Source organism: Vicugna pacos, chromosome 1, assembly GCF_048564905.1.
Source record: "Vicugna pacos chromosome 1, VicPac4, whole genome shotgun sequence".
Lineage (NCBI taxonomy): Eukaryota > Metazoa > Chordata > Mammalia > Artiodactyla > Camelidae > Vicugna > Vicugna pacos.
The window spans coordinates 124,212,368-124,227,087 of NC_132987.1; the positions used below are offsets into that span (position 1 = coordinate 124,212,368).

Sequence of the window (14,720 nt, forward strand, 5' to 3'; positions counted from 1 at the left end):
CACACATCCTCACACACTCACCCCCCTCCTTCAGTGCCACCGGCTCCAGGCACCCGCCGCACCCTGGAGAGGCCGCTGGGGAGGAGATGAGGGACCCGTGCTGCCCAGGGAGGTGTGGGCAGTGGGGGGTGGGAGGCCCTGATGGAGTCCAGCCTGAGGAGTCCCTGGGGGCCAGGAGCGGGTGGGAGGCAGGGTGCTGCAGCCAGGGCATAACTTGCAAGCCCTTTGGACGGCAGAGCAAGGGCTTCCTGTCCTGTCGCCAGGCTGCAAGGGCCGCATGTCCCTCCTCACATGGGAGGGTGTCCCCCTCCGCTTGAACAGTCACTACTGCTGGGCTCATTGAGGACATAAAGACCCCTGCTCTCGGCCACCTTACAATCCCTCCAGGAGATGGGACCTGGCTGTACCAGAATCAGGGTGCAGAGGGAGGGAGATGTTCAGGAAGACCAGAGGGGCTGCATGCAGGGAGCACACAGGCAACCAAGGGGCTCTGGGGTCCCTCTCCCCTGGGGAGGAGGGACTAAGTCAGAGACCCTCAAAGCTGCTCCTCTGAGGCTGGAGCCACCCCTACCGCTGTGTGGTCCCCTTCGAGGCCGAGGACGGCTGTGATGCACCCTGTCCCAGAGCCCAGGGACCTGGCCCCACTCCTGCCCACACACGACCTCACAGAGGAGCATTGATCCCGGGGGCTGCCGCTCCTAGGGGAGTGGGGACCCTTTCCCACCCTCTCCCAGACTCAGGTAGGGCCTCACAGTGGCCCTAAACGCACACGCCCCCGGGCTCTTGCAGGGAAGCGGGGTCCAGCCAGCACCACCAGGCCCGCACTACCCGCCCAGAGCACCAGCTCTCGCCCCTCCCCAGCCGGCACTTCACCTCCGAGGGGCGAGGACCCCACCGCGGGGACACACGTTGTGACCCGTGGGTCTCAGAGCTGCGTGTCCCAGAACGGCAGGTCGTGCGCAAGGGGAGCATGGGGAGGGGACGCCGGGCGGGAGGACCCTGCAGCCGGGGCTGCTCCTCCGAGGTCTGAGTGAGTGGCGAGTCGGAGGCGCCCCAGACCCCGGAATAGACGTCCCAGGGGGCGGGGAAAGGGGGGTGGGCTGCAGGCAGCAGGGGCGTCAAGTCCCATTCCGAGCAGCGGCCAGGGCTGGGAGGGGTTCGGACCTCGCAGGGACGCCGGCGGCAGGGGGCTCTCCCGGCCCCCCGAGTGCCCCGTCCCGACCCGGCCCTTGCTCTCGCCGCACCCTGTCCCCTCGGGCACCCCCCCCCCCGCCCCGCCGCCATCCGCGGGGCCGCAGCGCCGCCCGGTGGCCGCGGCGCCGGGCGGGGGCGGGGGCGCGGGCGCGGGGCCGCGGGGGGCGGGGAGTAGGCGCGGCCCCTCCCTCCTGCCCACTCGGCGCGGTCAGAGCCCGGAGCCTCCTCGCTGGGACGGGTCCGGGAGGGCGCCCGACGCGCGGTCAGGTAAGGCCCGGGGCAGCGCCGCCCCGCTCGGCGCCGGGACGCGGCCACTCGGCTTGGACTGCCGCTCGCCCTGTGGGGCCCTGCCCGCGGGGTGGCCCATGTTTCCACCCCGACCCTCGCTTGGGCTCCCCAACGTCCGCGCCCGGGAAGTGGCGCGAGGGCCGTCCGGCTGTCCCCTCCTCTCCTGGGGCCGAGCTGGGCCCCCGCTTCCCGGCGCGGCGCTGAGACTCCGGGCCGTCCGCCCTCCCTGCCCAGGTCCCCGGTCTGCCGCCGGACCCGTGGCCGCTTCTGGGAGCTTTGGCTCTGTCTTTGGCCCGGGGACACCTTCAGAGGTTGAGGAGCCCAACTCACCCCCATGGGATGGTCCCCAACGCTGGAAACTGGGTGCAGGGTCTCCAGTGCTGCTGGCCCCTCGCCTCCCGCTTGGGCCGGGAGGGAGCGGGTGTCCCTCCTCCTGCTGGACCCTGGGCGGAGTGGCCCCTCGAATGCGCTCCCCAGGGACCAGCTTCCCAGCTGGGACAGCAGGGGAAGAAGAGCCTCTTGACACCCAGAGCGACGGGTGAGGCGGAGAGAGAGAGAGGGCAGGTCACACCCCACCCATCCAGGACTGGACGCAGCAGGACCCCAGTTCCTCTGAGGCTGTTGGCGGCCCACGGGCATCTCCCCAGGCACCCCCCTGCAAAGTCAGCTGAGGGAGACTAAGCTGGGGGGCTGGGGGGGCGCATGGAGTGCGGTGGGGGCCCAGCTGGCTGTGCCTGGTGGCTCCCCTGCTGGGCCGGCCCCACACCCACCCAGGAATCTTCACAGGGCTCAGCAGAGGGCCTACCGGGCCCAGCACCACTGGGGGGTGGGGGGGTCAACTGCTGAGAGGCCTCTACTGGTACTAGCAACAACAGAAAGGGCGGCGGGGGGGGGGGGCGGCGTGCCTGCCGCCCTGCCCTGCCCAGGGCCCGTGGAGGAGTGCTGCCCCGTGCCAGGGAGGAGCCGACGGCTCCCATGCCCACACTCCCAGGCCGCCCCACTGTCCCCAAGGAAAGGATGTCCCTTGTAGGCTGACACCCAAAAAGAAGGAGGCTTGAGGTCCACAGATTTCCCTGGTTTGGGGGTGGTTTCCCCTGTAAAGGAGTTCTGGCCTGGAGGCCGTCTTACCCTGGGGTTTATTCCCGCCTGCCTCATCAGAACCAGGAGGCCAGACGGGCACTTGGGGCTCCAAGGAGGTAAGTTATCTGCCTTCCTACCGTCATTTGGAGAGAGAAGGCCTGTGCCCCCAGGACATAGGTGGCTCGAGGGGCTGGACACAAGGGGCCCAGGTGTGTCCCCTCAGCAGGATGTGGTTCTCAGGGGCCACTGGGCCCTCTGGCCACTGAGAAGCTGCTGCCTGAGAGTGAGCTGGGAGGCCTGTGAGGGCGGCAGCAGGCCTGGGGCAGCAGTGGGGCATGTCTGCACTGGAAGCCACAGGAACGGTGATGTCCAGGAGGAAAGCTGGGCTCAGGCCACTGGGTCGGTCACCTGTCGGGTGGGGCTTGGGCCCCTGCGCCAGGTAGTGCACGTCCATACCCAGCGGTGACCCTGCGTGACCAGCCAGCGCAGGCAGCTCTGTTTGAGGGGAGGGGCCCACTAAGGTCCCTCGGAGGTCGTGGGGAGCCACAGGCAGCAGGAGGCCTTCAGACAGCTCCCTGGAAGGGTCTAGGGCCCGGAAAAAGGAGCTGGACCCGAGGGTGTTCCCGGGGCTGCAGGAGAGGGTGTGGGCTGAGACCGTGCCCTCACTGTGGGAGGGGAGCAGGCTCAGGAGCGGCAGCCCTCTTAGCACCAGGGCCACCCGGGGCTCCGGCCGCTCAAGTGCAGGTAGACTGTGTTCGTGGCCCCAAGTGCTTTATGATGCTGGAAAACCTAGCTCTGGTGATTATTTCAAGAAAAACTCAAATAGCTTGATTCTTTCCCACGTTCCAATGGGTCGGTCCTCCCTGCAGTTTCTTTCAAACGTCTGTGCAAAGCCAGGGGACCCTGGGTGGGGCACACTGGTACCGAAGCGGGGCTCCTGGAGTGCTGCTCACTGGGACCTGGGGGAGCCTGACCCCGCCTGGACCACGTGTTGGGCTTGGGTCGTGTCGCACAGCAACGTTCTCCAAGAGCCGGACGCACACCTGCCCAGGGGGTCTGAACACGTCAGCACCCGAGCCACACCGGTGGGCAGCCTCTGGGGGCCGGTTGTAGATCCTGTAAGGAGCCCATGCAGGGCAGGGATCCCAGTTGTGAGGGGCCCCTGCTCCTCGGAGAGCAGAGTCCAGGTCAGAATTTCTGAAAAGTGTCAAGGCTCCCAGGCGTGTGGTCAGAGCCATCGGAGGCGTGGGCCTGGCACCGGCACTGTGGGTGGTGACGCCACTGTGCTTCAGTGCTGGCCAGTTGCATGGGGCGGTGTGAGCTGGTCTGTCTGCTCGTCCCTGGTGTCTGTGCAGTTTGACCACCGACCATTTGTACTGTTGCTTGTTTCCTGGTTATGACTGCCCCGCGTTCCTAATGAGAGATCATTTTTTACTAATTTGTAAGAGGGTTTTTTCCCTCATTTTTAAAAATTATGCTTAAATACACATAACACAAAATTTGCCATCTTAACCAGTCTTAAGTGTACAGCTCACTGGGGCTAAGTGCACTCATATTTTTGTGCTACCATCACCGCCATCCAGCCCTGGAACGCTTTCCTTGTTGCAGAACTGAAACTGTCCCATTAAACACCAGCTCCCCAGCTCCTGGCAGCCACCATTCTACTTTCTGTCTCTGTGATGTCCGAGATACTCTAAGTACTTCATATAAGTGAATCATGTAGTACTTGTCTTTTTGTGACTGGCTTATTTCACTCAGCATAATGTCCTCAAGGTTTATCCATGTCATAGTGTGTGTCAGAATTTCCTTCTTTTTTAAGGCAGAATAATATTCCATTGTGTGGATGGACCACGTTATGCTTATCCATTCGTCCATCAATGGACACTTGGATTGCTTCCACATTTTAGCTAGAGTGAGTAATACTACTGTGAACAGGGTGTATACCTAGCTCTTTGAGACCCACTTTCAATTCTTTTGAGTATGTATTTTCCCAGAAGTAGAATTGCTGGATCATATGGTAGTTCTATTTTTATTTTTTTGAGGAACCACTATACTGTTTTCCATACAGCTCTCATTTTACGTTCCCACCAAAAATTCCAGTTTCCCCTTATCCTCTCCAACATTTGTTGTTTTCTGGTTTTTTGGTACTATGCATCCTAATGGGTATGAGATGATATCTCACTGTAATTTTGGCTTGCATTTCCCTAGTGACTTAGTGATGCTTAGCCCCTTTCCTGCAATGCTTTTAGTCTCTCACCATTGAGTATGATGTTTGCTATGGGATTTTCATATATGGCTTTTATTATACTGAGGTGGTGTCCATCTATTCCCAGTTTGCTGAGTTTTTTAATCATGAAAGGACATTGAATTTTATCAAAAGGCTTTTCTGCATCAACTGAAATGGTCATGTGAGCTGTTCCTTCACTCTGTTAATGTGGTGTGTTACATTAATTGATCTTCATATATTAAACTATCACTGCATTCCAGGAATAAATCCCACTTGGTCGTGATGTTTAGTACTTTTTCTATCCTGTTTAATTCTGTTTGCTAATATTTTGTTAAGGATTTTTGTATCCACGTTGATAAGGGATATTAGCCTGCAGCTTTCTTTTCTTGTAGTGCCTTTGTCTGGCTTCAGTACCAGGGTAAGCCTGTCCTCATAGCGTGAGTTTGGGTATACTCCCTCCTCTTCAGTTTTTGGAAGAGGTTGAGCAGTATTCATATTAGTTCTAACTTTAAATGTTCTGAAGAATTCACCAGGGCTTTTCTTTGTCAGGAGCTTTTCAGTTACTGATCCAATCTCCTCAGTAGGTATGGGTCAGTTCAGAATTTGTTTCTTCGTGGTTTTGTTTTGCCAGTTCTGTGTTTCTGGGAGTTTGTCCACTCCACCTAGGTTATCTGATTGGCTGTTGCACAGCCGGTCACCATGCTCTCACGTGATTCTTATTTCTGTGTAATCAGTAGTGATTTCCCACCTTCATTTCTGAGGTTGGTAACTTGAGTCTCCTTTCTTTTTCCCTTAGCCCAACGAGCTAAAGGTGTGTCGATGCTGATCTTCCTGAAGAACCAACTTTTGGTTTCATTGGTTTACTCTGTTGGTTTTCTGTTAACCGTTTCACTGATCTTTGCTGTAATTGCTATTATTCCCTTCCTTTACTAGCTGTTTCGTTTCTTCTTCTTTTTCTAGTTCCTTAAGCTGTAGAGTTAGGTTGCTGACTTGAGCTCCTTCTTGTTTTTTAATGTAAACCTTTATGACTGTAACTTGCTCCTTCACGCTCCTCCTGCTGTGTTTCTTGCATTTTGGTGTGACTTGTTTTCACATTTAGTAGTCTCTGAATTATCTTCTAATTTCCTTTGTGATTCCTCTTTGGCCTATTGGTTGTTTAAAAGTGCATTGCTTAATTTCCACAATTCTGTGAATTTTCTAGTTTTCCTTCTGTTATTGACACCTAACATCATCCCGTTGTAAACAGAGAAGATAGTTTTATGATATTTTCTTTTAAAATCTATTGAGGCTGCCATTGTTATTACACTTCTCCCTGTCATTGCCAGCTGCTCCCTCTCTGGCTGAGTTGACTTACAGGGGATTTAAAGGGTTGGTACCTTTTTTCTGTCATTCATTTTTCTCTTTTTCTCCTTCTGGGAGCCAGACATTGAAGACTATGATGTTTAAAAGCAACTGCATATAGAGGGAAAATTAGACAGGCACTGCCCAAGCTCAGGGGAAGGTGAAGGCTCAGAAAAGACGTGAGAAAACCTTACAGTCACTCCTCAGGCTGATCCTTGGCACAGAGACAGCCTACAGTGATCAAAAACAGAAACAAACAGACCAACAGAAAATCAAAAACAGCAAGCCCTGGGGAAGAGGAAGAATCTGATTTGCAGATGTGACCATTTTAGATTCAAATGTCCAATTTTTAACAACAACAACAACAACACCTCAAAAAGCAAACAAAGGAACAGGAAAATATGGCCCATTCAAAGGAAAAAATATAAACCAGCAGAAACAGTCCCTGAAAAAGACCTGATGATGGATGGACTAGACAACGACTTTAACACAAGCATCTTAAAGATGCTGAAGGATCTAAGGAAGATGTGGAGAAAGTCAAGAAAATAATGTATGAACAAAACAGAAATATCAATAAAGAGATAGAAAGCCTAGATAGAATCCAAAAAGAAATACTGTAGCTGAAGGCTACAGTAACTTTCAGTTTTTCATTAGAGGGATTCAAAGGCCAATTTGAGCAGACAGGAGAAAGGGTCAGTGAAGTAGAAGATAAAACAATGGAAATTATTGAGTCTGAGGAACAGAAAGAAAAAAGATTTAAGAAAAGTGCACAGAGCTTAAAGGACCTGCATACAAGTTTTGGAAGTCCCAGAAGGAGAAGAGAGAGAAGGGGGCAGAGGAGATGTGTGAAGAAACTTCCCAGATTTGATGGATGACATGAACATAAACATCCAAGACAAGTAGGGTGAACTTAGAGAGACACTGATGCACATTATGACCAAACTGTCAAAAGGCAAAGATAAAGAGAATTTAGGAATCAGCAAGAGAGCAGTGACTCGTCACATCCAAGGGCTCCTCAGTAAGATTATCAGATTTCTCATCAGAAACTTTGGAGACCAGAGGCAGTGGGCTGATATATCAAACTGTTGAAAGGAAAAAAAAGTCACCCGAAAGTTCTGTATTCAGCAAAACTGTCCCCCAAGAGTGAGGGCAAAATGAAAACATTCTCAGATAAACAAAAGCTGAGCGAGTTCATGACCACTAGACCTGCCCTGTAAGAAATGCTCAGAAGCGTCCTGCAGGTGAGATGAAAGGCACTAGACAGTAAACTGAAGTCATGTGAATATCTCAGTGAGGGTAAATACGTGAACAGGTATAAAAGCCATTGTTGTTGTTGTTGTTGTAACAATGGTTTGTAACTCTACTTGTTTTCTACATAATTTAAGAGACTAGTACTTAAACAAACTAATATCAATCTAATATGTACTCAAGAGTGGAACTGCTGTATCATATGGTAAGTCTATTTTCAGGATTTTGAGACACCTCCACACTGTCTTCCACAGTGGCTGCACCAGCATACATCCCCATCAGCAGTGTGGGAGGGTCTCCTTTTCTCCGCATCCTCGCCAACGTTTGTTATTTGTGTTCTTTTTGAGGATAGCCATTCTGACAGGTGTGAGGTGCTGTCGCATGGTGGCTTTGATTTGCAGTTCCCTGTTGGTTAGCAGAGTTGAGAATCTTTTCCTATGCCTGTTGGCCATCTTTATTTCCTCTTTGGAAAAACGTCTATTCAGTTCCTCTGCCCATTTTTTAATCTAGTTGTCTGTGTTTTTGATGTTAAGTTGTATGAGCTGTTTATATATGTTGGATATTAATCTCTTTTCTGTCACATCATTTGCAAATATTTTCTCAGTAGGTTATCTTTTCATTTTGTCAATGGTTTTCTTTGCTGTGCAAAAGCTTTTAAGTTTAATTAGGTCTCATTTGTTTATTTTTGCTCTTACTTCCTTTGCTTCAGGAGACAGATCCAAAAAATTTTTGCTACAATCTTTGTCAAAGAGTGCTCTATGTTTTCCTCTAGGAGTTTCATGGTATCTGGTCCTACTCTTAGGTCTTTAATCCATTTCGAGTTTATTTTCATACATGGTATTAGAGAATGTTCTAATTTCATGCTTTTACATGTAGCTGTCCGGTTTTCCCAGCACCACTTGTTGAAGAGACTGTCTTTTCTCCATTGTATATGCTTGCCTCCTTTGTTGTAGATTAATTGACCATAAGTGCATGGGTTTAGTGCTGGGCTCTCTATCCTGTTCCATTGATCTATGTGTCTTTTTGTGTCCTTAACCTACTGTTCTGATTCCTGGAGCTTTGTAGTATAGTCTGAAGTCCTCCAGCTCGGTTCTTCTTAAAGCTGGTATTATTGTTAACTTTGGTTTACAACTCTACATTTTGTTTTCTACATAATTTAAGGGATCAATGCATTAAAAATATTATTTGTTTATGTTTTTGGACACAAAATGTATACAAATGTAATTTTGTGACATCAATAACTGAAAGATGGGGAGGGAACTTTTTTGGTAATAAATATATGATAAAATTTATTTAAAAAGAAAAAGCAAAAAGCAAGGCACAATAATACAAATGTCAGGATGTCAGTTATTCTGGTGGGGGAGGCGGCATTTGGGACAGGAGAGGGGAACAAATAGATGTTTTAAAAAATAAATTGACTGGCAGAGAGAGCTTGTAAAGGAACAGTTTTTTGTATGTTATTGAAGTCAAGCTGGTATAAATTCAAGTTGGAGTGTTACGACTTTAGGGTGTGAAGTGTAATCCCATGGCAACCACAAAGGAAGTACCTGAAGAATAAGCACAGAAAGACGTGAGGGAGGGATTTACACGTTTCAGTACGAAAATCAGCTACACACAAAAGAAGACGGTGACTCAGGAAATGAGGAACCAAAGAGCTACCAGGTGTACAGAAAACAAATAGCAAAACTTCAGAAGTAAGCCTCCTTGTCAGTCATGACTTTAACTGTAAATGGGTTACGCTCCGCAATCAGACGACGGAGGCTGGCAGAATGGACTTAAGAAAACAAGGTCCAACTATATGCTGTCTGCAGGACAGTCAGGCCCAAAGACACAAAGAGGCTGACAGTGAGAGGATGGAAAATGTCACTCCGTGCAGATAGGAAGCAGAGGAGAGCAGGGGTAGCGGTGCTAATACCAGGCAAACCGGGCTTCCAATCAAAAGGGTTACAAGACACTAAGAAGGTCATTATGTGTTAATGCAGAATTTAAAACAACAAAAGTATACTGCACACTTACTAACAGGCCATGGAGATTTTAACCCTTAAGAATGTGAGAGCGTGGCCACGCATCAGGGCGCCTGGCTCCTGGTCTGTGTCCGCTCTGCCCGTGTTGCTTTGTTGTAATGAAAGCCATACATGGGAGCCCAGTTATCAAGCATCTGGGCTCAGAACGATGGTGCCTGGGTTAGCCGAGCACCTGGGACAAGTTACGCCGCTCGGTCTCAGTTTCCACATCTGTGAAATGGGTTATAGTAGTACCTATGTCTGAGGGCTGTTGTGAAGGTTAAAAGAAAACATGTAGCCTAGTGTCTGGTGCAGAGTAATCATAGAAGACATTTCATTGTCATTTCATCTTTTCTAGTTTCTTCAAAGATTTTTTGGTCCATGTTTTGTACCTCGTCTCGAGAGATGAGACCACTTTCCCAGAAAATGGTCTTTCACATTTGTTAGCTTAGAACTGCACTTGGTGTGCTCTTAAAAACCAACAACAATAAAAACCCTCCTCATCTATCATTATTTTACTCATTCTTACATTTGTTTATTTCCATATTTGTGCTTTATCGTTTTTATTCTTGCTTAGACTTGCTAAATTTTTTTTCTATCTTACTGGCCTTTTCAAAAAGCCAGCTCTCAAATATATTTATTATTCTACTGTGAGTTTTTTAAACCAATCGGTTTATTTTTTACTACTTTCTCTCTCCTACTTTCCTGAGATTTATCTTGTTAAATTTTTTTGTCCCTGGTGTCTTTAACTACATGCCAAATTTGTTACACTGATTTTTTATTTTGTAACAAAAAACATTTAAGGCTACGTATTTTCTTCTGATTATAGTTTTGGCCCTATTCCCTACTTGTTACTGTCAAAATTTTATAAAACACGACTTTCAATTCTTCTGTTTTTTTATGTGATCTGTCACTATGTTAAAAAGATGAGTTAAAATTTTCTACTGTGATTGCAGTTTGTCATTTTTTTCTTTGACTTTTCACAGATTTGCTTTATATGTATTGTGACGTTAAGTACATAAAATTTATAATTGGATCGCAGCAGCCTTTGTCTTTTCCTGGGCCCCATCCCTCATCCTTCTGTCTAAAATTCCGGGGTCTCAGCAACACTGCCCCCTTCCTCTCCGTTTGCATCCGTCCCTCCCCACTCCGCTCTCTTTGCATCATCTGTGACTTTCTTTTTGAAGTGTGATCCCACAAACCTCATCCAAATGAATTTCATTTTTTGACCCAACTCAGAGATGTTTGTCTTTATAGTAGAATTTAAGCCATTCACCCTTATTTTCACACTGATTTATATGATATTTCTGGCTTTTGATTTTATGCTTCCTGGCTCTTTTCCCTTCATACGTTTTACTGTATTTCTCAAGTTTCTTCGCTTTTTGTTTGTTTGGGGGGTGGGTAATTAGATTTCTCTTTCTTTCCTTCTTTTTCTTCCTTCCTTCCATCTTTTTAATGGAGACTGAACCCATGACCTCATGCATACTATGCACACACTCAACCACTGAGCTGTACCCTCTCCCCTCAAGTTTCTTTGCTTTTTATTTATTTTTATTCATTTCCCTACTATTTGCAGAAATTCCTTGCAGAATTTTTTTTTACCATTTAGGAATGCTATGTAGGTGGCATGGATCTGAGCTCATTTATATCTGAGATGTTTATCCTTGTACCTGAAAGATAAGGTGGATGGGGAGACATCCTTGGGTCATTTTGTTTTCCTGTTGAAATTTGAAATTATTGTCTCACTGTCTTCTTTCTACAATGATTTATTGCTGTGTAATAAAGTACCCCAAATTTAGTGATTTAAAACAATAAGCATTTACTTTCTCGTAATTCATTCAGGTCAGGAATTCGGGAGAGGCTTAGCTGGGTGGCTCTAGCTCACGGTCTGTCATGAGGTGCAGTCAAGACATGGGCCAGGGCCGTGGTCCTCTGACGTCTTGGCTGGAGGGGCAGGTTTCCGCAGGGTCGAGAGGCATCTCCAGGAAAACTGCACCAAAGTGCCTCTGACACCTCTGCTCCCCACAAAGCCCTCCAGGCGCCTCCTGTCTCCCAGCTGTGCGAGGGCCCCCACTGCCCGCCGGCGGGGCTCCAGGCCCAGTGGGGCTGCAGCTGCAGCTGCAGCAGGTTCTCCCTCTGTCTCCCGGGGCCCCCCGGGGGCAGCAGAGTAGGTGTGAGAACCAGGTCGCAGGGTCCCCACTGGAACAGCACGGCATCAGTCGCCTCCCTCACCTTCCACAGAGGGTCCCCTTGCCCCTCACACCTGGCACTCAGGGCCCAGCCCGCCCACCCACACCTCGAGGTCCTCTCTCTGCATCTGTCTGGACACAGCATCAGACCCCATGGAGACATGCCAGGGCACAGTGGCCGCTCTGAGAGGGGTCCCCTCCACCCCATGCAGCTGGCCCCACGTCTCCCAGCAAAGTGGGACTGGTACCCACTGCCTGCCAGCCCTGTCTGTATCCACCCGCAGGCCATTCCCCTCCCTAGTCAGCACAGTTCCGTTGGAAGGATAACTGGGGTCAAGCTTAAGGCAAGGCCCACCCCAGCCTGGGCCTGTCTCGTCCCCTGACACCCCTCCTCCCCCAACACCCCTCCTCCCCAGACGCCCCTCCTCCTCTGACATCCTCCTCCCCTGATGCCCACCCCCAGGGCCCCCTCGCTGCTCTGTCATCACTGATGCCAATCACTGGCTTTTCAGTGCCCAGAATGCCCCTGTCTGCCCAGTACACCCAGGCTCTGCAGGGCAGAGAGGGGTCGTGAACATCCCACCCAAAACAGAGCCTGAAGCTCGCAGTCTCTGTACCCACTAAATTTTGTGGCCGCCACCCAGGACAGGGGGAGAGGGCGCCCCTCTGAGCCCACATGCTGGCTGACCACTGTGCGTGCCGCCCCCACCATCTGGGGAGGAGGGCTCGAGGAGGAGGGCTTGGGGACGGGGAGGGGCACGGTGATGTGTTGGTGAAGCACTGTCTGCAGCAGCCGCTCCTCCCTTTTGCAGGACATCAGGGTCCATGGGTGCTGCCAAGATGCTCCGAGGCCCCTGCTCCGCCCTCCTGCTTTGGGGGCTCCTGGGGGCCCTCCACGCCCAGCAGCAGGAGGTCATCGCCCCCACCACCTCCGACAGGAACAGCTGCCCAGGTACCACTGGTGAGGGTGCAGTGAGGCCAGGCGAGGACGGGGGGCAGGGCTGGGCTGCAGGAAGGCCTGGTGGGCAGAGCCCCAGACCACCTGTCTGCATGGGACCCCGGGCGCCCCGGTGACGTGCTCATGTCCCCAGAGAAGGCCGACTGCCCGATCCACGTGTATTTCGTGCTGGACACGTCGGAGAGCGTCACCATGCAGTCCCCCACCGACAGCCTGCTCTACCACATGCAGCAGTTTGTGCTGCAGTTCATCAGCCAGCTGCAGGATGAGCTCTACCTGGACCAGGTGGCCCTGAGCTGGCGCTACGGCGGCCTGCACTTCTCCGACCTGGTGGAGGTGTTCAGCCCGCCAGGCAGTGACCGGGCCTCCTTCACCAAGAGCCTGCAGAGCATCAGCTCCTTCCGCCGCGGCACCTTCACTGACTGCATGCTGGCAAACATGACCCGGGAGGTCCGGCAGCACGTGGGCAAGGGCGTGGTCAACTTCGCCGTGGTCATCACCGACGGCCACGTCACTGGCAGCCCGTGTGGGGGCATCAAGCTGCAGGCTGAGCGGGCCCGCGAGGAGGGCATCCGGCTGTTCGCGGTGCCCCCCAACATGCAGGTGAATGAGCAGGGCCTGCGGGACATCGCCAACACGCCCCACGAGCTTTACCGGAACAACTACGCCACCATGCGGCCCGACTCCACCGAGATCGACCAGGACACCATCAACCGCATCATCAAGGTCATGGTGAGCTGCTGGGGCCGCCACATCAGGGATGGAGGACAGGGTCCAGAGCCCTGGGGTCTGCTCACTCAGCCCAGCAGCAGGCAGTCGGCCACCCGGGCCTCAGCTCACCCCTCTGTGAGAGAGGCGACCGAAGAGGGCGAGCCCCGGGCAGGGTCCTGTCTGCCCTTGTGTCCTGCGCCCCACCCAAGGCACAGAGCAACTGCATCGCCAGCTCCCAGGTAGCCAAGCTTTCTCTCTCTCTCTCTCTTTTCCACAGAAACATGAAGCGTACGGAGAGGTGAGACCATTTCCGCTCTGTTGGTCCTGCCCAGAGCTGCCGGGGCCTCGGAGGCAGTAACCCATGGAGACGTCCCCCGCGCCCAGCTCCCTGGGGCTCCCTGGGGCAGGACAGTGAGAGGGGGCAAGGGAGCAAGACCCTCTGCTCCTGGCAGGGCCGGAGACCAGGCCTGGACGAAGGCTCCGGGCCAAACCCAGGCCCTTTAGCCCAGGAGGTTGGCGTTAGGGTCTCCCACCGAGCACACACCAGCAGATGAGGGTCGGGGTGCAGGGTTGCTCTCCGGGCTGATGGGCTCCAACCCCCTGAGCCAGACCAGGAGGGGCCAGCCAGCTCCCAGCACGGGGCCTGCAGCTCTGGGCGCCCCCAAGCCAGCTCACAGCCCAGGAGGGCTGCCCCCCTCAGCCAGGCTTTTGCAGGCACGCCCTGTCCAAGCAGAGCTGCTCAAACACAGCAGCTTAACACGCAAGTGTGAAGGGGACAAGCCGCAGCAATCTCATTCTTTCTACTGTCAGTCTCGGCTCAACCCGGCCTCGGCCTCGGCCCCCAGCTTGACTAGAGCCCTCAGGTGGAGCCCCGCCCCCGCCTCGGTGGGCACAGGAGGCTCCTGGGCACCTCCCAAGCCTGCTCCTGCACACAGCCCCGAGCTCAGGGTGGCCCAGCGTCTGGTGGGCCGCAGGCTACCGCCCTCCCTCCCGCTCTCCTGGCCTCACGCGCTCCCCTGCTTCCTGTTTCAGTGCTACAAGGTGAGCTGTCTGGAGATCCCAGGGCCCCCCGGGCCCAAGGGCTACCGCGGACAGAAGGTAAGATGCCCAGACCGCTCGTGGGGTCTATGCGGCAGGAAAGCCCCGACCTCTCTTGACCTCCAGATTTAGGGCCAACTGCACTCCAGGTGGACTCAACACTTCTCACCCTGAGGAACAAACATTCAGTCCTGATCGACTTTCTTTCACGTGGTACTTTGAGGAAAGTACAAACACTTCTTTAAATTAAGGCTTGCCGGTAAAACGCTCCTGTGAAGTAATCAAGCCCGAGTACCGGAACAAACGCGAGATGCATCACTGCCAGTAGCACGGGGCTAATTCGCCCCAGCCGCCCCCACCCCCGTCGTTTATTAAATGAGTAGGTTTTAAGGGGTCAGGCTGGCCCTGCGTTTTTGTGTCAACAGAGGTATATAAAAGGAAAT

The 14,720-nt window shown here is 52.5% G+C and overlaps 1 protein-coding gene across 2 annotated transcripts in view; it reads left to right on the forward strand.

Moving 5' to 3' along the window:
- The first annotated feature begins 1,330 nt into the window (after positions 1 to 1,330).
- COL6A2 (collagen type VI alpha 2 chain) overlaps positions 1,331 to 14,720 on the forward strand; it is a 28,325-nt gene continuing 14,935 nt past the window's right edge. For both annotated transcript variants that reach the window (XM_072970542.1, XM_072970546.1), the window contains exons 1-5: positions 1,331 to 1,461; positions 12,383 to 12,522; positions 12,662 to 13,260; positions 13,517 to 13,537; positions 14,272 to 14,337. In XM_072970542.1, the coding sequence (XP_072826643.1) occupies positions 12,396 to 12,522; positions 12,662 to 13,260; positions 13,517 to 13,537; positions 14,272 to 14,337 (813 nt within the window). In that variant the 5' untranslated portion in view covers positions 1,331 to 1,461; positions 12,383 to 12,395. The remainder of the gene's footprint in view (positions 1,462 to 12,382; positions 12,523 to 12,661; positions 13,261 to 13,516; positions 13,538 to 14,271; positions 14,338 to 14,720) is intronic.